This window comes from Protomyctophum bolini (genome assembly GCF_963924005.1).
Source record: "Protomyctophum bolini genome assembly, chromosome: 10".
NCBI lineage: Eukaryota > Metazoa > Chordata > Actinopteri > Myctophiformes > Myctophidae > Protomyctophum > Protomyctophum bolini.
The window spans coordinates 31,550,718-31,571,372 of NC_137871.1; the positions used below are offsets into that span (position 1 = coordinate 31,550,718).

General features: G+C 43.4%; 1 protein-coding gene across 1 annotated transcript in view; it reads left to right on the forward strand.

The window, feature by feature from the left end:
- The window catches only part of LOC308322519 (glutamate receptor 1-like), a gene marked incomplete at both ends in the record, with an annotated part of 79,407 nt that overhangs the window by 41,332 nt on the left and 17,420 nt on the right, over positions 1–20,655 (forward strand). Inside the window, 4 exons of the mRNA XM_080773816.1 lie at positions 1,277–1,381; positions 2,133–2,240; positions 7,786–7,992; positions 8,472–8,920. Of these exons, the coding sequence (XP_080629942.1) occupies positions 1,277–1,381; positions 2,133–2,240; positions 7,786–7,992; positions 8,472–8,920 (869 nt within the window). The remainder of the gene's footprint in view (positions 1–1,276; positions 1,382–2,132; positions 2,241–7,785; positions 7,993–8,471; positions 8,921–20,655) is intronic.

The window sequence follows — 20,655 nt, forward strand, 5'->3', positions numbered from 1 at the left end:
ACACTCTGGCACACATGCAAATACATAAAGCCATGTGTGCATTCATGCAAGTGTTTGAGTGGCACATTGACTAACAGTTCCTGATCCAGAGCTGGCTGAACAAATGAGGTCTCGTTCTGTGTCGTAAAGGTCACATTAAGTCCCAGCAGAGCTCACCAGTATCGAATGTGACGTCCTCTGTTGGTAAACACAACCTGCAGGCAATAAGTCTCGCCCCAGAGCATCATGGGAAATTACATCAGCATTTGAGCTCAGTAATGCAATGTTTGGACCAGCTACAGTATACTATACTTAAAGATAGAATGGCGTGATCCCCCCCCCCCCCCCCAAAAAAAACCCAAAACAAATCGGGTAATAAAGTGTTTAATGTTTCTTTATGTGGCCACACCCACCAGTTCATTAAGTATGCCTGTTTGTCAGGTGGGTGGTTTATCACCTCAACTGAAGCCGCACTAACAGCTGTTGTTGTATGATAAAGGGGGAGAGGTTAGGGGAGGGGATGATATTGTGATGTCACTAACGTGGTGTATTTCAATTGGCTTTCAGGAAGAATTAAAAAAAATACACAGGGAAGACATATTTCAATATTCTAACCACATTAGATTAGAGCAATGTTAACTCCATAGACGCATACAAAACGGAAAAAAGTACAAAAATCATGGCATTCCATCTTTAGTGTAATAGCAAGTCACTCTCCCCTACATTTCACATTCATATGGAAACGTACTTGCGCACACACCTACCCTGTACATTCACTCATATGATTGGACTGTTTTTAGACTGTAGATTAGTATAGTTTCACCTATTCTTCACTGTGCGTGCGTGCGTTAAAATGTGCGTGCGTGCGGCCTGAGGCTCTGTCTGTGGAATGGCAGTGCACACGTCTGGTCAATGTAACTATCTGCCGGGGGGTAGACTGGAGATTGAAGCTGCTCTCGCTCTCACCCAGCTAAGAAAAATACTGCAGACACACACACACACACACACACACACACACACACACACACACACACACACACACACACACACATTTTAACCTCCGTAGGCACACATGTAGCACATTCACAAATAAATTAATGCAAACACATTCAACCCAAGCTAAACACGCAACGGCGTGTAAAACCGTTGTTGACGCATAAATGTTGGGCTGCTGGTTGACGGAACATTCATCTCATGCATGATGAGATGAGTTGCTCTTCTTTCCGCTCTGGGAGTCACAGTGACACCACAGAAGAGTGACTCACTGACACCATGTGTCCGTCTCCTCTTCACACAGGTCCGTATCGACGGGCTGACGGGTCACATCCAGTTCAATGAGAGAGGCCGCAGGACCAACTACACTGTCAGCGTTATGGAACTGGCCCCCTCTGGACCCAAGAAGGTCAGTCTGGGTACTGTCTCCTGTCTGGGAGGTGGCGGAGAACAGAGGTCAGTCTGGGTACTGTCTCCTGTCTGGGAGGTGGCGGAGAACAGACTTGTGGCCACAAGGTCACCGTCACACGTCTCAGTGCCTTGAAGTAGCAGCTTGAGTGGCCTTCCGTTGAGCGTCTTGCGCCACAGGGGGGAAATCTTAAAAAACACCAATTCAGGAAGTAGTCAAAGGAGGTATTGCGTAATTAGGCAATGTTACTGCACCTGATTTACCTGTATATTGATTTCCTGCTCTGTGCTATTTATGCTCAGTTTTATATTTTATTGTCTCTTTTCATTGTTTTATATTGCTATGCTCTACTGTCTTGTTTTTACTCTGTTCAGCACTTTGGTCGGCTTTGGCTGTGTGAAGGTGCTATACAAATAAAATTTGATTTGATTTGATTTACTGTACAATAATGTGAAGACATTGAGGGGGGGATAATAAGCCTTGAACCTTAGTAGAGTACTTTGCAATTTTTGTGTGAAATGTGGAATCATTTGAGCTTGCGTGTGCTGTGAGACATGAGAGCAAAGCTGTCTCAAACTCCATGGCCATCGACTTGAATTAAGTGTGGCTGGATTGTCTTGGATCATCTGGGCGGCTGAGGACCTCAAGAGTTGGAGATGAATCATTGTTGTACTTTGTATAGATGTATGTATCATGTATACTATACGTTTGTTCCCCCGCCTACTTTAATGATGTGCCCTGTTTGTTGTAGGTGGGCTACTGGAATGAAGATGAGAAGTATGTGAGCACAGCGGCCATGAGAGGCACCAATGAAACATATGGCCTTCAGAACAGGACCTACATCGTCACCACTATCCTGGTGAGAGTGTGTGCGTGAATCCTCTTTTTTTAGGAACACCCTGCTTCACACTGAGTACAGGCTTTAGTTCCTACTATTGGTACGACTGTGTGTCGGGAGCAACGGATGATTTCCGCATATCTGGCATTTGGTGTGTCGGATCTGTGTGTGCGCTCACACACACTAAAACCTGGTAGCTGCCCAGTACAATCACAGTCTTATACTCTCGGCCACTGGTGGAAAAAATACTCAATTGTTTTACTTAAGTAAAGGTATCAATACTGCAATGCAGAACTACTCCATTCAAAATGTACTTAAAGTATAAAAAGTAGAAAGTACTCACTATGCAGAATATCCCATTGCATGTGTGCATGGTTAATGTATGTTTTGTAAAAATAATATAAATCTACAAAGTAACTAGTAACTGAAGTTTTCTAGTAAATGTAGTGGAGTAAAAGTACAATATTTATCTCTGATATGTAGTGAGTATAGCAGTAAAAATAATGGAAATTAGAAGTACTCAAATAATGTACCTTTTTTGACCGGGGTACCTCTATCTACAGTGTATGGCGAACATTCTGAACTTGACGATAATTGAAGATCTAACAAGCTCACATGATGCAATGTGGGTTTGTAACTTGGCTATTTTCAGAAAATATAGATTTGGTGTTTAGACTACACCAAATTTAGGCTGACAATTTAGGAAAATTAGGCTGACACTAGGTGTGATTCGGATTCCATTATGCCTTTGCGAAAATAGGAAGCGTATGTTCATTAAGTCGAAAAAGAAATGCGCTTTGTCTCTTGTTTCCATCCACTGATTATTTGACTCACGCCACGGGAGATACCAAATGAGTTCATGAAATAAGCAGTCCTGTGACACTATTTTGCCAGTAAAGTGAGCCTTACCGTTATATGACATATAACATATACATATATTAGGCTATACAAACATATTATACACGGACTGCCTGGTTTTTGTCCATCGGCTCCTCGGAATTTAATTAACTATTAGACTATATAGCTGGTAAGACTAGAATCACTAGATTGTAAATATTAAAGTAGGCCTAATTTCCTGACTTTCTATTTAAGGGACATTTAACTATAAGCCGAACACATTAATAAATAATAGCCTAAAGATGTTTTTCTCCCCGACAGCCTGCTGCTCCTCGCAAACACAATGAACACACACAGATACACAATATACATGTAGCCCTGTAGCTTACTGTTGCCTGATTTGTGCTTCTTACCACGGTACAGAACTGATTTAGCATCTCATCCGCTGTGATATTGTAGGCTTTAGGCTACATAAATGTTATCTGTGCCACATGCAAAGTGCGACAAAAGCAATCCAAGTTTATGAGTTGAACTTGAGTTGAACTTGCTGTGTGTGTGTGTGTGTGTGTGTGTGTGTGTGTGTGTGTGTGTGTGTGTGTGTGTGTGTGTGTGTGTGTGTGTGTGTGTGTGTGTGTGTGTGTGTGTGTGTGTGTGTGTGTGTGTGTGTGTGCGCGCGCCTCCCTATAATAAAGTGTGTTTTTTCCGACAGCCTCGCAATAAACACACACACGTAGGCTACAGACTGTTGCTTGATATGCGCTTCTGGTCCTTATACGTGCAGGCTTGAACTTGCATTAATATTCGGGGCGCATGGGGGATAAATTTGTTGTTTATTTATTTGCACAGTTTTGCGATATCATTGCAGCTGGTAGGCTACAGTGTAGGCCTACGTCTCTCATCAATGCAAACGGCAGAAGCCGTTCGTAGTTTCATCACGGTTGCTTGCAATGACAGGCAATAGAGGCCTACCAGTTTAAAATCATCCTTATAGTTGGTGGTGATACATTCTCTATGGACATTATAGCAATAATAGCGTATTTTAGTTGTTTCCCCTCGTCCGTTCCGAGGTGTTTTGGAGAATTATATTCATCTAACTTCCATGATCAAACCATCGCGTGTTTTTTTTTTCTTCTTTTCCAACTGTTCAAAAGCGATATAATGCGAGTTCAATGCTTTCTAATTAGAAATCTTTTCCGCAAGTGTTTCCATACCCCATTTGCGCATTTCCCTTTTTCGATATAGCCCCAAAATCCGCCACCTTCAAGTGAAAAATGGAGACTTATTCGCATTTTGAGTTGTTTCCATCCAGGAGATTTTGCGCAAGAGCCTTTAAAGCACAAAAAAAACGGCTTTATGGAAACACCTACTGATGTGTCTTACTGCACTGCCACATCTTTTATGTTTGCACGCACCACAACTGCAGTGTTATTCTAGAACAGCCACACACAGTGTAGCTTTGTACAGCTTGGCAGTAGATGGGCAGCGGACCTCCACTGCGCAGGTTAATGGGGTAAGGGATTTCCACAGCGTGCCTCTTTGCGAACCCTGCTGTTCTGGCTTACAGACACAGCCAAGCCTGATGTTAGGAGGCGACATGGAGGAGCATGGTTGAATGAGCTCAGTCTAGCACTAGTGGTGGAAAAGGTACTAAGATGTTTTACTTAAGTAAAAGTAGCAATACTGCATTGTAGAACTACAATACAAGTAAAAGTCCGTAATTCAAAATGTACTTGGGTAAAAGTACAAAAGTATTGGCATCAAAATGTACTTAAAGTACAAATGCAGAATGTCCTATAATCAGCCAATGTTCCATGACACAAAAAAACAAATGCTGTGTGTCTCCAAAGACACAAGATAGCTTAGCTGAGTGCTGAGGAGAGAGATGGGGAGAGAAAAGGCTATGAGATGAAATGAGATGAGATGATATTGTTAATCCCTGAAGGAGAATTGAGGCGTTACAGCAGCATAATATGAAAAAATACGTATACTACTAGACAAACAGAAACATATCAGACACCGGTGGACATAAACACACAAGACCAGGGCCGACATAGGACCAAATTCATCGAGGGAGTACATACTGAAGGAGCTACCAGGCATACTGGAAAGAGAAAACCCAACTGCTGCGACAGTATAAATCCTAATAAACTATCAAATAAAATAACTGCACCAAAGACAGAGTCATGGAGGAAGAGGTAAAAGACAGACCCACCCACTGGACACAAAAATGTGGTGGAAAGAGAGCGTTCTAACCACCTGCCCATCAGAGACACATACAGTACATGTACTTGATCCCACAGATTACATACGCCCAACATGACCAATGACAAAAAACTCCCATACCTACTGGGAAAAATACAACAATGAGCAGCAGCAAGATGTGTGAATTGTTGCGATAAAAGGTTAGCCAATGGAACATAACCACCCTAAGGACTACCTGTACCGAGTAGACCGCTATACCTACGTACTGCACATACAGAGCTGATACCTTTAAATGCATTTAGTTTAGAGGAAAACAATACTGTGACTGCAAAAGATTGCTGTTACTTGTTTCAAAAAGCTTTAAGCCCTGTACTGTATGTAACATATAACGATACAATGAGGCATAGCTCAAGCAATGCTGTACCACCTCCAACTGTATACTTTCCCAATTTTCAACAGTTTGAAATTTTGATTTTGAATTTGAATTTGAATTTGAATTGAATTGAATTGAATTGAATTGAATTGGATTGAAAAAGAGATGCATTTACTGTATGTAGACTGCCTACACTTTATTGTGATTAAGGTATGATCAAATACCTCATCCTGACAAGTTTTCTGAAAAACTTCAAATATTTATATAGCAGCATCACATTTTTAAAATGTTTGAATACTGTACAGTGTACATACTGTACAGAACCCAAAAATGGGTTCCCAGCCTGAAGGGGTAAAACACCAAATGGGGTTCCCGCCCATAGTGGAAACGCAAATTAAACAATGAAAACATAACTTGTGTCAATAACTTAATTAACTCAATTAACTCATGTAACTCGTGTTGGAGAGGGAAATATGAGAGTTAAAAACAAATCTAACAGAATGAGCACGTGATTGTTACGTTGATATCACAGACGTCTCTTGGACGTGAAGAGACATTAGGCTACAGTGAATCTGTAAGTGTGTGTGTGTGTACTTGTGTGTGTGTGTGTGTGTGTGTGTGTGTGTACTTGTGTGACCTTTCTCTTCACTGTGTCTCTGGGGTCGTTTTCTCTGCCAGGCGTGTAACCATGATTACCTTCCTCTCAACCGTAACCCACAGGGGGGCTGCTCATCTTTACACCATCATGAAATATGGACGTAGGATTTGCTGTGCTCACTGTCGTCTTATAGCTTTATGTAACTCTGTCAGTCGTAACGACCTGAGGGAACCGCGGGGGGCCTCCGTGGTTCGATAGCGGACAATTCAAAACTGGCCTGCTTCAATCCCACTTCCAATGCAGCGTTCACTTTCTTGGCTGCTTGCCTTTGATTTATCTGTTGACTGTGAGAGAGAAAGAATGGAAAAGGCCCCAGGTGTCATGTCAGCTTTAATCTTCTCAGGATGTCCAATCTCTGTGTGTGTGTGTGTGTGTGTGTGTGTGTGTGTGTGTGTGTGTGTGTGTGTGTGTGTGTGTGTGTGTGTGTGTGTGTGTGTGTGTGTGTGTGTGTGTGTGTGTGTGTGTGTGTGTGTGTGTGTGTGTGTGTGTGTGTGTGTGTGTGTGTGTGTGCAATGAATATCAGTGTGATAGTTGTGGTGTAGACTCTGCCATCCACTTGACCTTTTAATTTTGTATAACAATATGTTTATAGTTATAGTGCTCAGTGTTAATGGCCCTTGACATTGCTTGTACATAAACCTACAGCGTGACATACTGTACATACTCATACATGCAGTAAAAACATACAGTACCTGTACACTAAGGCTGTCCCCAAACGGTTTTAGGATCGGAAAATCGCTCGTTACGTTGGCGCTCGAACCTCAGTGAATGAGTTTTTTCTTTTTTCCATTTAAAGTTTATTTTTTTATTTTTTTTAACAGCAAAACAATCATATTGTCCAGCCCGGTCCAGCTGAAGCCCGGCAATGTTCTTTAATACCATAACCCCGATTCCAGCACCAAATTAATGTAATCTCTCTGACATGCACTTTCTCTGATGTGTGCTGCGTGCAGCAGCAGCTCTTGAAGAATGATCTTGCAAACGTTATCCCCTCAAATAAATATCCATGAGGCCTACAGTAACTGTATCTAACTGAAATATATTATAATGCGGCATACTGTATATAAGCTTCATTAATTGTTTATTGTTGCGTCGGGAAGCGATGTGTTAGTTTTGTTTTCATGTGTAGCCGCACAGGTGGAAAAAACTCTTCTTGAGAGCCTTCAGTCCTGGGTATTGAGACAATTCAATCCACTTATTATTTATTATTTAGCTGCCTAAATGCACAACATTATAATATTCCGGGAGCAGCTATGTCCATACCTAACCATATACCATACAGTGATGCCCCCTGTCAGGTTGCTCTGGGTGGTAGCAGAATACAAAGACTTCAGGATGTTCTGTGAAACCTTGAATTTCATTAACTGCCTGAGGTGTTAACAGGCGTTGACTCACCTTCTTTACCACAGACTATGTATGTATACCCACTATACCGGCGGTATGCACAAAAGTGTGTCAATATAGTACATCCCTTTCCTCATGCCTCCCACTTGCAGGAGTCCCCATATGTGATGATGAAGAAAAACCACGAGCAGCTGGGGGGGAACGATAAGTACGAGGGCTACATTGTGGAGCTGGCCGCTGAGATAGCCAAGCATGTGGGATACCACTACAAGCTGAAGGTTGTCTCCGATGGCAAGTACGGAGCCAGAGATGCGGAAACCAAGATGTGGAACGGCATGGTGGGAGAACTGGTTTATGGGGTGAGTGAGAACCAAGATGTGGAACGGCATGGTGGGAGAACTGGTGTACGGGGTGAGTGAGCCCACTTTGACTGATGTCTCTAACAGGTTAATGCTATATTAGTCTTGTGTAGCCAGACAACAATTCCACAATCACTGACTGTCTGGAACTACACCTCCCGAAATCCGAATAAGGAAGCTGCCATTTCCGTTCACGAAAATGTATTTTAAAATATCTTTACCTTTTTAATTATATATATTTTTTTATTTCCATTTATCTCATAAGCAGCGAGCTACTGTATATGCTTAGATGATTTCTATTTATATTAGGATAAATTTGTGGGGCTGTAAAGACTAAACGGAAGTGGGGAGGAGGCTTCACTTCTGCTTTATCTCTTACGGAATGACGGAAGCATTTGAAAATTGCAGGAGGCAACAGTCTGGCCACGTGAGACTGTACATTCATATGTATACTAACATGCACATGTTCCGTTCCTCAGAAAGCCGATGTGGCGGTGGCTCCTCTGACCATCACTCTGGTGCGTGAAGAAGTGATCGACTTCTCCAAACCCTTCATGTCTCTGGGGATCTCCATCATGATCAAGAAGCCCACCAAGTCCAAACCGGGCGTGTTCTCCTTCCTGGACCCGCTGGCCTATGAGATCTGGATGTGCATTGTGTTCGCCTACATCGGCGTCAGCGTGGTTCTGTTCCTGGTCAGCCGCTTCAGCCCGTACGAGTGGCACGCAGACGACTATGAGGACGGGACCGACGCGCAGACGCCCACCCAGCCCTCGGCCTCAAACGGGCTCCAGCCGGGCCAGGCGGGTGGCATGCAGGCAAACCCCAACCAGCAGAGCCCCGAGCAGACCAACGAGTTTGGCATCTTCAACTCCCTGTGGTTTTCCCTGGGAGCGTTCATGCAGCAGGGCTGTGACATCTCCCCACGGTAAGCAGATGACAAGGCTTGTTTATCACATACAGCTGCCGACAGTACTGCCAAGAGTTCAACATGTTGTTTTCTTGTCCCAGCCAGCAGTGCTTTGTTTGTGGGGGGGATCTACATCTGTATTGGCTGTTGTCGTACATAATTGAGATGAAAGTAGTTTGGTTCGCCTGCCTTCTAGCATTGGTACCCAGGCTTTCATTTTCGTTTGCATTCGAAAAATGAAAGTCTGGGGAAATGCATTGGAAACTCTGGTATAGGAAACCCACTTCCTTGTATTTCGCTAACCAATACCAGTGCAGAGGCGCGTCACTCCAAATTTGGTGACGACAGTCTTCTCCGATGTTTTCTCCCGGGGAGGGGAGGGGCGGGGCGGGGGCGGATGCTCAGATCAGCGAACCAATAGGATCCACCATTTTTTCCGTGCCGGCAATCCGACATATCACATAGGCTGCGCCAGGCCATTACTAATCCCGGACTTTTAGACCAATAGAAAGTGTGTTGTTCTCATCCCAACAGAACATGCACCTTGTGGGGAGGATGCATGTCGATGCCGGGCATGGCGATGCATAGTGGATCTACAGTATATGGAACAGAGTTGTGATTGTAATGGCACATATATATTTTCGTTCATATTCCTTTCAAAACTTTTTGGGGAACGTACAGAAGTCAGACTCTTGAAGGACTCTCGTTGAGTATCCCAGTGTGGGGGTGGGTGTACAGTAGCAGTCTCTTATCACTCCCCCTGGAGTGCTCTCCTGCATGAGCTCTGCTATGGAACCACCCTCAAAAAGATCACCAATTAAAAATCTCATTAATGTGTCTGAAATTAGAGACACCGAGGGGTTGACTTTCTGAGCTTTCCGGAGGGACTTGAATGAAGAGGAGAGGAGAAATTATCAACATTAGCAGCCGTCAGATCTAAACCAACAGAGACTGGTGATTGGGCGAGAGAGAGAGAGAGAGAGAGAGAGAGAGATGTGTGTATATGCATCCTAGTGATTTTCACCTGACAATATATATTGTCATAATGTTGCTGATGTCTGCGGTGGGTGGGTCTTTCAGTACCTTCATGATGCTCAGTGACATCATAGACGGTAGGTTTATTTCCCTCACCTATCTCTGTTTTTTTTCTACAGGGTGAATTTCACCTGAGTTTAGTGATAGAGAAAAATCCCACTCAGCCACAATGGGCTTTTTTATATATATATATATTTTTTTAAATAATACCGACATTTTTGTCATGATATATATATATATATATATATATATACAGTATATATATTTTTTTCTTTTTTTGGTGAAAAGTCATGATGAAATATTAAAGGAGATTACCTCAATCCCTAAACCTAACCGCACGCAATGCATTGTGAGCTTGTAGATCTGATATTTTCGTACATTTTGATGTCAATACTTTTGTACATTTTCTATATCTATATTGCAGTATTGGTACTTTTACTTGAGTAAAGAATGTGAATCCTTTTTTTCACCACTGGTGTACAGTAGTACAGGATTGTATAGCGGCTGTCACCTTGTTCTGCCTGGAGACATCACTGCATGCCTTTCCTGGGAAGATAAGGACTAGCTACTCAAGTACTGTTCTGCACCAGGACAGAACATGCATGTGCGATAACTATTGATTTCCTGGTACACCTCCCAGGCTTACACTAGTGATCCCTTCCCCATGGCCTCCGTGCATGCATGCGTGCAGGGTTACACGAATATATTGGACCATGCTTAAAGGAGACATGATTGTAGGTTGTTGGCACTGCTAGCCATTATAGCCGCACTGTACAGTAGCACACGTGCATATTTTCCCTATGGCATGCTGAAGAAATATTGCTTCATGTCAGTTCATTGCACAGAAGAGGGCAGCATGATCACATGGTGGTCATAGCTGTTTAGTAAAATTGATTTAGTGGAATCTACATGGTAACAGTGACATACTGCACGCTCCACCGCTTACATTACAGAGCCTCACATTAAAGAGAAATGTTTGTTTTTTTTATTATTCAAATTTGAGTGTTCCAGGGAGGTGCATTCTGAAGTCTGCCATGCCCATTTGTCATTCCGTCTGGCATCTCCATTTAGTCACAAACAAAAGACCAAGCTACAATTTTCAATGAAAGGTGCTGCGATTATTCATCCATTTTGAGGATGAATAAGGAGGATGACGGGCGGAAGGTGAAAAACGGGAATAGACGGAAGACAAATGAGAAATCCCGGAGGGTCAATTTGCAGAACTGTCTGGATCAAAATATTAATTAAAACTTGAAGTCATGAGTCTCTAATAGCACAATGCCAGAGGAGGACTTTATGCCAGAGGATGTTTATTCTGCATCACTCAAACACAACATTAGACACCAAGGGCAATCTAGGGGCATCTATCTCATGAGCCTCATACTGCCACCCTGATGTGAACGTGAGTGAGAGAAGTCCATGTCATCAAGCAAATGACTTTTGGAACCAGCTGTGTAGAATTGGATAGAATGCTGAGGGATTGTGGGTATTGTACTTTTAACTCTTTGTTACAATACGTTGCATGTAATGGCAGATTTCACAACAACATTTTCACTTTTTGTACTTTATTTATTTCGTGTAAATATTTAGTGACTGGAGAGAAGGATGAACAATCTCAAATTCAACAAGGAATATTCCCTGTTGTAATCCTGACACTACTACTTCTAATAATAATACTAATAATACTAATGTTGCGGCAACTTGTGGCTCATGTTCGCTTGAGACGGTGCCCCTCCGTCGTCTTCTAAAACTATACTTTATCGGCCAAAGAAAGTACTCCACGGTTGTTGGAAAAATAGTAACGACGGTACAACAGCTACTTGGTATTGCATAACTGGATGGGGCATGCACTTCCAACTCCCGAGTGCACCAGAGGAAGAAGACATGGATTATAAAAGATTAAATATATTACCCAAAGTGGGAAAGAATAATACATGCTACTTTTTATGAGCATTGAGAAAATGCCATAGGTGGCTCACCCCAGGTTGCCATATTACAGCAGATACATTATTCATTATTGAATGCTTCTGACAGCCAGGTTGAGAAATTGCTGTTGTGGCAGGTAGACTGTAAATGACACAGTTGATTTATTTCAGCCTAGCAGCGTGGAACTGAAGACACACTCAGACACGTGCACGGCTGCACGCACGCACGCACGCACGCACGCATGTGCACGCACGCACACACACAGATAATGTGAACAGCACACTTGGGAATTGGATGCTAACACAGGCTAAATGAATACATGCTTTTCCCAGAATGTAAGCACCTAGAGGCCGCGCTAAAGCGCATACTGAATAAGTCTATTTGCCGAATGGCTGCCGTGTTAAGTGGTCAGACTGGTGCAGGCCCTGAGACAGAAAAGGTTGAGAACCATGTATTAGTATGAGTAACTAATACGCCTATACATAATGGCTATTCTTACTAACTCAAGAATAGCGATTCCACCTTCAACCTGCGGGAAGACAAGAGAAAGTCTGACGGGGGCTTTTGGGCTTTGTGGAACTTGGTTCTTAGGACTAAAGGATATCCCATAGGATTTAGGATTGTGGGGGAAATGGAGGGCAACTCTGAGAGACTGTGTGTGCGTGTGCGTCTGCTTGCGATTTAGTTAAACCAGCCGAGTTCTATACAGTTTATTGTCTTAATATAATTATGTTTCCCAGAGGGACTTGTTATAACCCTCCTTGCTCCACAGACACACAAATAATTGGAATCTGCTGTTTCTCAAGGAAGTGATGATCTAATGATCACCCCCAAAATATATATATTGTCACATCACAGGTGTAAAACATTGGGTGAAATGCTTTATTATTATCATTATTTTTGTTATTTCCATAAAACATAGAAAAGGAAGAAGAGGTGTAGGGGGGAGCATCAGCCACTGTATTAATACATTGTGAATAAAAGGCAAAAACATGTTCAATTTGCTCATATAACGCTCAGCGTGTGTGACTGGAGTGTGAGATACTGTGCAGTAGTCCTCCCTCACAAAATGATTTATTCATTGACAGACAGGTCAGCAGTCCTTTTCTTGATGCCTCCGGAAATTGTGGGAAAACGGGTTTGATCAGATGTACAGATACACAGACCGAGACACGCACGCACGCTCGCTCGCTCGTAAATACATAAATTCATTATCATCCATGAAAGATAAATGTCTCCTCAGAGGCTCAAAGAGTCACATCTGCATTTAAGACACAAATACACCAGAGTGTGACGGCATAATATGAATGTAACTCCGGTGAATATGAATTATGCAACAGCCAAGGGGACTACAACACCATATAAACATTCTCAATAGGATGAGTAGAAAACGATATTTGGTCCCTATTCGCCTCCGCCGTGTACAATATGTGCATGATGCCACTCAGCTATGTCATCAGAAAGCCCAAAATTGATGTAATTTATGATGATGCCCACGAGTTACATAGAAATGTACATGACGTCCAAATAAGTTTAGCCCAGTTGGCACTTTCGATTTCTGACAGAAATGCATTGGTGGCAGAAAAAACTGAGAGAGAAACTGTAAAATTACAATCACTTTCATTTAGACTGGGGGCAGCGGTGGCCGAACGGTTTGCAGAGCGGTCTTGATATCGGAAGGTCGCTAGTTCGTATCCCCGGACTGGCACGTTAAAATTACCACCATTGAAGTGCCCTTGAGCAAGGCATTGAACCCCTACCATGAAATGTTCCATGAGCAGGGCCTGGCTGTAAACAAGTTATTGAGCTTAGTCCAGTTACCCTGGGTAAACATGGTAACTTTGCTTTGATCAATTTGATTTGCAGTTTGCATAGCCGTTCCAGAGTGGATGTGTGCATGCACGTACTGTATGCGTGTGGAAATTGCTATATGCTGTAGGCTCTCTCAGAATGATACTGATGTCCTGTCTCATCTACTGAAAAGCAACAGTTAGTCACTTACAAGTTGTGCAGAACGCAGCAGCCTATGCTGACAAAGACCACGATGGAATCACACCCATCTGGAAGTCCCTGCATTGGTTGCATATTAGTTTAAAATTTGATCCTGTTATTGAATTTTAAATCACTAAATCTCAATTGATGATATGCACATAGCTGCCATCTTGCCAGCAAGTTGCAGGTGCAACTTCCCATTGGCAGCCCATATCCAGGGGGAGAGGGGGGTTCACTCAGTTCACACGGGTGTGATTTTATTTCTTTCTATGTTGCTGTTATGACTCCTAGGGTCATGTGTGGTTCCTTGTGTCTTTCCTCTGCAGTGCAGTCTGATTGATAGCAGCTGGTGTCTGAATGTGAGTGGCTAACAACTAGGTGGACCCTGCTGCTGGTGATTGTGGAGTATCAATCTGTCACTAGTCTTTGGACATATCTCCTTCTGACCAGCGTCCAAACTCACCAGCACTTTGTTTGTTAGTTATGTATAGATTTGGCTGACCATATTCTGAATTCCCCAAAAGAGGACACGTGCCTCTACTTCCTGAGAAGACTCAAGAAAGCTGGCACGGGCCCTGAAGTCCTAAAAGCTTTCTACCACAGAGAGCATCCTGCCTTTCTGCTTCACTGCCTGATATGACAGCTCCACCCGCCTCAACCGCAAAGCAATGCAGAGGGTTGTGCGAACAGCCGTACGCATCAGCGGATGTGATCTCGCCCCCATACGAATTAGCCCGCGGACCCCCATTTGAAAAGTTATGCCAGGGACCCCCATAAGAAGATTTGTACGGGTCTAGCTGTCCATTTTCAACCCGTTTAATTTCAAGGACCCCCAGTTTGACATGCATTAGTCTACGGACCCCCATTTATTGGAATTTCTATCTCTGTGACCCACAATTTATATTGTAAAATCAAAGTTAATTTAACTAAATGGAACCAAATGGACCGGTTAGGGTTCATTTGGTTCCATTTGTACACTCTCAGAGTTACAGGGTCCATTTGGTTCCAATCTATCATTTAGCTGGGGACCCCCTGGAACTCCCTCAAGGACCCCTGGGGGTCCCCGGACCCCACTTTAGGAACCACTGGACTGGGAGACATGCAGGGGGGATCGGAAGTGTGAGAGAGAGAGAGAGAGGAGTGAGCTGACCAATCTCCCTCCTCTCGGCTCGTCCCTCTTCAAGTGCTTGTCATGCCGAGTGGCTGCCATGGCAACCGGATGATCTTTTCACACGGCGCTGCATGCAGCGCTCAGCTTGAGTTAAAATGCTCTGTCGTCGGAGTTTAATGGCATGCTGCGTGCGTCACACACACGCGCACCATTCATTGTGCGCCGGTGATGTGGACCCAAAATAGGCGATCAGCTTTTTTGGCTGTGCGACAACTAATGAATCAAGCCTAAATCTAAAACATATGTTAAAACATAAAGGTCCGGGAAATGTACCCCATCTTCTATAATTCTGGGGACATTTGGCCCTCACAAGTATTGTAATGAATTAGTACTACTCACTCACACACAGACTTCTTATCTCTCCACATAGTGTTGACACTTATCTCCTTACAACTTAAAAAGCCATTATCTCAATGTGCCCGTGGCTTGTGTGCATCCCTCACTAGAGTGAGGGTGCGTGCGTTGCATGCGTGTGCGCCGGCAGACAGCAAAGCGCTCTCATTCCATCCAGTGGATCAGTGAGGTATTGCTAGGGTTTAGCTTGGGATTACATAAGGCCAAGACAGCCTCTCTCATCATTCAACCAGTGTTTTTGTGTGCGTGGCTGTGTGCACACGCATTTTTGCACCATAATGCTTCAGTTTACTTATGTGGAGTCCCAGCCTTTGGTCTACTGTGCTTACTGCTGGAAAACAATATTACCATAAGCTTCTCACTTTTAGCTGTATCGCATGGTAATACTGACCTTTCCTGAGTTAATTGATGAAGAACCGCTTCCCTCCCATTCACGAGTACCTCGAGTTATGTTACCATTGTTTAATTTGCCGTTTTTAATACGTTTTAAGACCTACAGGGTTTCTATCGGACAGAGTGGGATAGGTGACGCGTTCGGATGACGTCACCGGAAAAACATCAGTCGCACTGGCTTGCTACAGATTCTGGGAAATTAGGCCCAATGCATTCCTTCCTATTGCAATGGTGGCATGCTAGTGTTGCGCGGGTCAGGGTTTTTTATGACCCGCAGGTCCCGCATGTATTAATTATTTGACTCTGCCCAGCCCGCCCCGCAGCACCACCTACATTTTCATGTAGTTGGGAGCGTGTGATAACACGCGCTGTGTATAAGTAGACTATCACAGTCACACTGTTTGGTGATTCATTTGTGAAAGGAGGAGATGTCAACCAGCACAGCAACACAACAATCCGGTAGGCTGCGCACATTTCCTCACGGGACTTGTATTGTGGCAACATCAATCATTTGTAAAAAATCACAATATACATCATTTAACCTGCCTCAACCCACCCCGCCAGTAAAATAAAAAAATTAAAAAAACTATACTCAGCCCGCCCTGCGGGTAACCCGCGGGACCTGCAGGCTACTGGTCGGCCTGCGCAACACTACGGCACGCTATGGTTCCTCCTTCGCTCTTTGTCATTGATCGGTAGTTTGGATTGTTTTTCCAACATGACGACAAATGATTACACCATTTTAAGGCGGATTTTCATGAAACGGAACGATGATGGCGGATGTTTGGTTTTTCAAAGGTCAGTGAAAAACTATGCAGTCGGATTGGGATCACGATTAATTCATCCCGTAGTCAAATTGTTAAAGGAAAAGCCACTCGGCTGCATCCATTGTGTTACCGTGACTGTGAAGATGAAAGACTTCCTAATCAATGCAGACCACAGACTCCAGTCAGAAAGGGTTTGGCAGAATAGCCTATAGTCTCTTTTGTGGTCCATGTCTCTGGTTGAACTGTAGAAGAAATTGGTTTATTATCAAGAAGTTGAAGAACAGTAATTATGTGCAGGGTCACACAGTTATTTATCTGACAATAGATATCTGATTTGCTCATTTGTATTTCTCTGAAGAAAAGCTTAAGTTGTGTATACCTTACAAGGCTTAAGTTAAGCCCCATGTGAATGTGGATAATGTGTTTACTTTAGTGCTGTCTGTAGTTCTGTGACAACGATTCAAGAGCACTTTTGTACCAACAGCAATCAGGCTCTTTAACTCCACGCAGTCCACGGCCAGCCGCTAGGCTTAGAAACTGGACTTTTGGATTATTGGCTTGCTAGCTTTTAAGTTTTAGTTATTTGTGGGTCTATGTGCAATCAAGTGACTCCTTTTAAATTAGTTTTAATGCTTGTGTTCATAATATATTTTTGAGTGGTGCAACCACTCCAAGGAACAGCAATGTCTGTGTTCACCTATGTGTTGGTTCACCTATGTGTGTCCCCGCCTATGTGACGTTAATGAGCACCAGTATGACTATTAGTACCAGTAGTGGCGCTGTTGTGCCAGAAACAGAGGCAGATAGTGCTGCACTGTTGCCTGCTAATGAGAGAGAGAGAGAGAGAGGAGGGAGGGGGGAGAGGGGAGTTGCACCACTCAGTTTACACGGGTGTGATTTTTGTATATATTTGTCTTTCTTTTCGAACCCGTGACCAACCAAATTGACTCGAATGGTCTTGGGATGCAGATGTCTATGCATGCGCATGTCATGCATGTGCTTTGTGACATGGTCTCGCAGTGACGCAAGGTGCTGATTTCAGGGGGCGGGGACATTTGCATGACCAATGACAATGAGTCTACACATCATCCTCAGTAATTGAAGAGATGATGTGATCTGACCAGAGGATTGAAATATTCACTTATTTTCTTTTTTGAGTGGTGCTATAGCCATGCAATTCAATTCAATTCAAAGGGCTTTACTGACACTGTTTTTTGTCATTGGTCATGTTTTCAAAATCTCTGTGTGTGGTTGTAATCTGTGGGAAGTATGTGTCTCTGATGTCTTGGTACAATGGACAGATGGTTAGGAAGTGTAGCTCGGTTTCCACTTCATTTAGTGTGCAGTGGGTGCATAGTCTGTCTTCTCTCGGGATACAGGTCTGCCTATGACGGCCTTTCTCGATCGCGAGACTGTGCTCACTGAGTCTGTACCTAGTTAAGATTTTTCTTTGTTTTGGGTCGGTCACGGTGCTCAGGTATTCTGCCACTGTGTATTCTCTGTTTAGGGCCAGATAGCATTCTAGTTTACTCTGCTTTTGTGTTGCTTCTTTCCAACGTGTCAGATAGTTTTCCCTTTGCTGTTTTATAATTTGGTTTAGTCCAATGGGTTTTCTATCTCGTGGCACTGTTTGTGTTTGTGCCCGGAGTTCCAGGGCCAGCTGGCTGAGGGGGCATCTCTCTAGAGTTTCACTGTGTGTGAGTGCCTTGTTATGGAGTGCATCTAGGTCACTTTCTTTTAGGTGGTTGTAGAACTTAAGTGCTCTCTTTTTTATTTTGATTATGAGTGCCATGCACTCCAACTACCAACTATACTGTATGTGTGTCTGTCTGTCTGTCTGTCCGTCCGTCCGTCCCCATGTATGTGTATCCAAATTAGTACAGCAATAACGTTGGTTGACCAAGTGTCACTGTTGAGCAGGCTAACACACACACACACACACACACACACACACACACACACACACACACTGACCACTGCAGCGTACACACACACACACACACACACACACACACACACACACACACACAGCACCACTCAGTTCAGATGGGTCTTTTTTTGCTGACTCACAGGATTGGCTCCATCCATTCATTAAGAACTCATCTCCCGAATCTGATGGGTGACGATACTTATAGAAGAAACCTATTGACCTGTCCCCGATTTGTCTTAGAATTGCTCTATAATTAGACATTTTCTCTCCCGTTTAGACCTCCGTCATTTCTAATCCACTGTAATGTACCGTCTTATACCGTCTCATTTTTTACACTCGCTAAAGACATTAGCCGTGCTAATTAGCATATCGAACAGAGGAGGCCGACCAGGAGAATTGTAATGAGAGTAAAGTGCTGCACCTGACCGAGGGTGGAGGTGGTCTGACACCGACACACTGAGATGTACAGTAATGTCTGGATAATGTACACACACACACACACACACACACCCCTTCTGCTCCATAGGCCTACTAGTACAGTATGCACACACATGCACATTTCCCATGAGGGAGCATGTCTGTACACACAAGCTGATTCAACACATTTACACACGCACACTCACACACCTCATTATGCGCGATCATGTTTATGATAGCATTTACTGCTTCCGTTTCCACTGCTCTTAATGTTAATGCTCAACAATAATGTATTGGCACAGCTGTGAGTAATGGATTAATCAGTGGTTCTTTACAAGGCTATGAAATTATACTGTCTTTGGCATTATACTGTCTTTAAGGCCACCTGGTGAATGTTTCATTGAGGTGTACTGTCTGTCTTCCTTCTGTTAAGGGCCGGGGAGAGAGGAATAAACTGTGATAGGAGTTTAAAATAAGTTTTTCACACTTATGGACCTCATATGGACCTAACAATCTATACCAAAACAATGGGAAATGTCCATCTTTGTGTATTTGTATATCAAAGTACATAAAAATCGTCTGGGCACCTTGGCAGATAATCCAGTCTGGCAGTGTGCCACGGGTTCGACTCCCGTCCTGACGTCCTTTACTGCGTGTCACACCCCCACATCTCTCCCCATTTCCTGTCACCCCATCCCTCTATAAAATAAAATAAAGGTGAAAGCCACAAAAAAGTCCATAAAATTTTAATTTGAATGACTTCCTTTGAACGAAAAAGTGTTGCGTGATGACGTGTCGAGTCCTGCATGAATAAAAAGGAATCTTCTTACAGAAATCCTCCGTTTTTAATCTCCTTCAAGATGACATCCAGACAGCCATCCACACGCGCCATGCACACGCATGTAGCGGAGCTTCGTCCCATACCCTGAAGGGATGCGACGTTATGATTGGTTCAAAAACACACAGCTTTCCCTTTCTGAGTGAAACTTCAAAATAAAATGCTCCGAAAAGCCATTGCACCCCATCTTTAAAGACTTTAAATCTGGACAAAGTTTCAGACACGTATCTGCTTCTGCAAGATGTCTCTCAAGACATGTACTGTGGCTACAACCTAAGAAAGATTAGAGCTTTTACTTACAGTACTACAGGCTTTTAGCTGGCATGTTTGTTTGTCAGTTTCTGTGAGTATACTGCCAAAGCTAGTCTAGTGTCCTAGAATCTAGTCTCTGCTCCTTCTCCTCTCTCTCTCTCTCTCTCTTTTGTGTTCCCACCTGTAACACCTCTTTCAATTTTATCTCACCCCAACCTTTACTAATGTGAATACAGACTCCATTTCCACAGAGCAGCTAAACTAAAGGCTCAGTGGCAAACACACATCCATGTCTCTTGACAAGACCAACACTTATTCAACAGAATTCAGCTGACAAATATACACTTTGATGCATAATTCAACGTCAGAGAATCATATGCTCAGCAGCTCTAACAAAGGCTTGTTTTGAATCCCTCTGCCAAAACATAACCTTTGACCATCACATGAAAAACTGATCTCCTCCTATCTTCCTCTCCTGCACATGGCTTTCATTTACACACCACCTATGTTCAAAGACTCTCTCTCTGTTTGTTCTCCATTGACTCTAGCTGGTCTCTTTGTTTTCCTGGGCGCTTTGATCATCAGCCTTCATCTCAAAGCCATTTTAAATTACCTGTGCCCCCCGCACCCCCTCACACCTCCTCTTGTTTCATACACAATCATACCATTATGCTCATG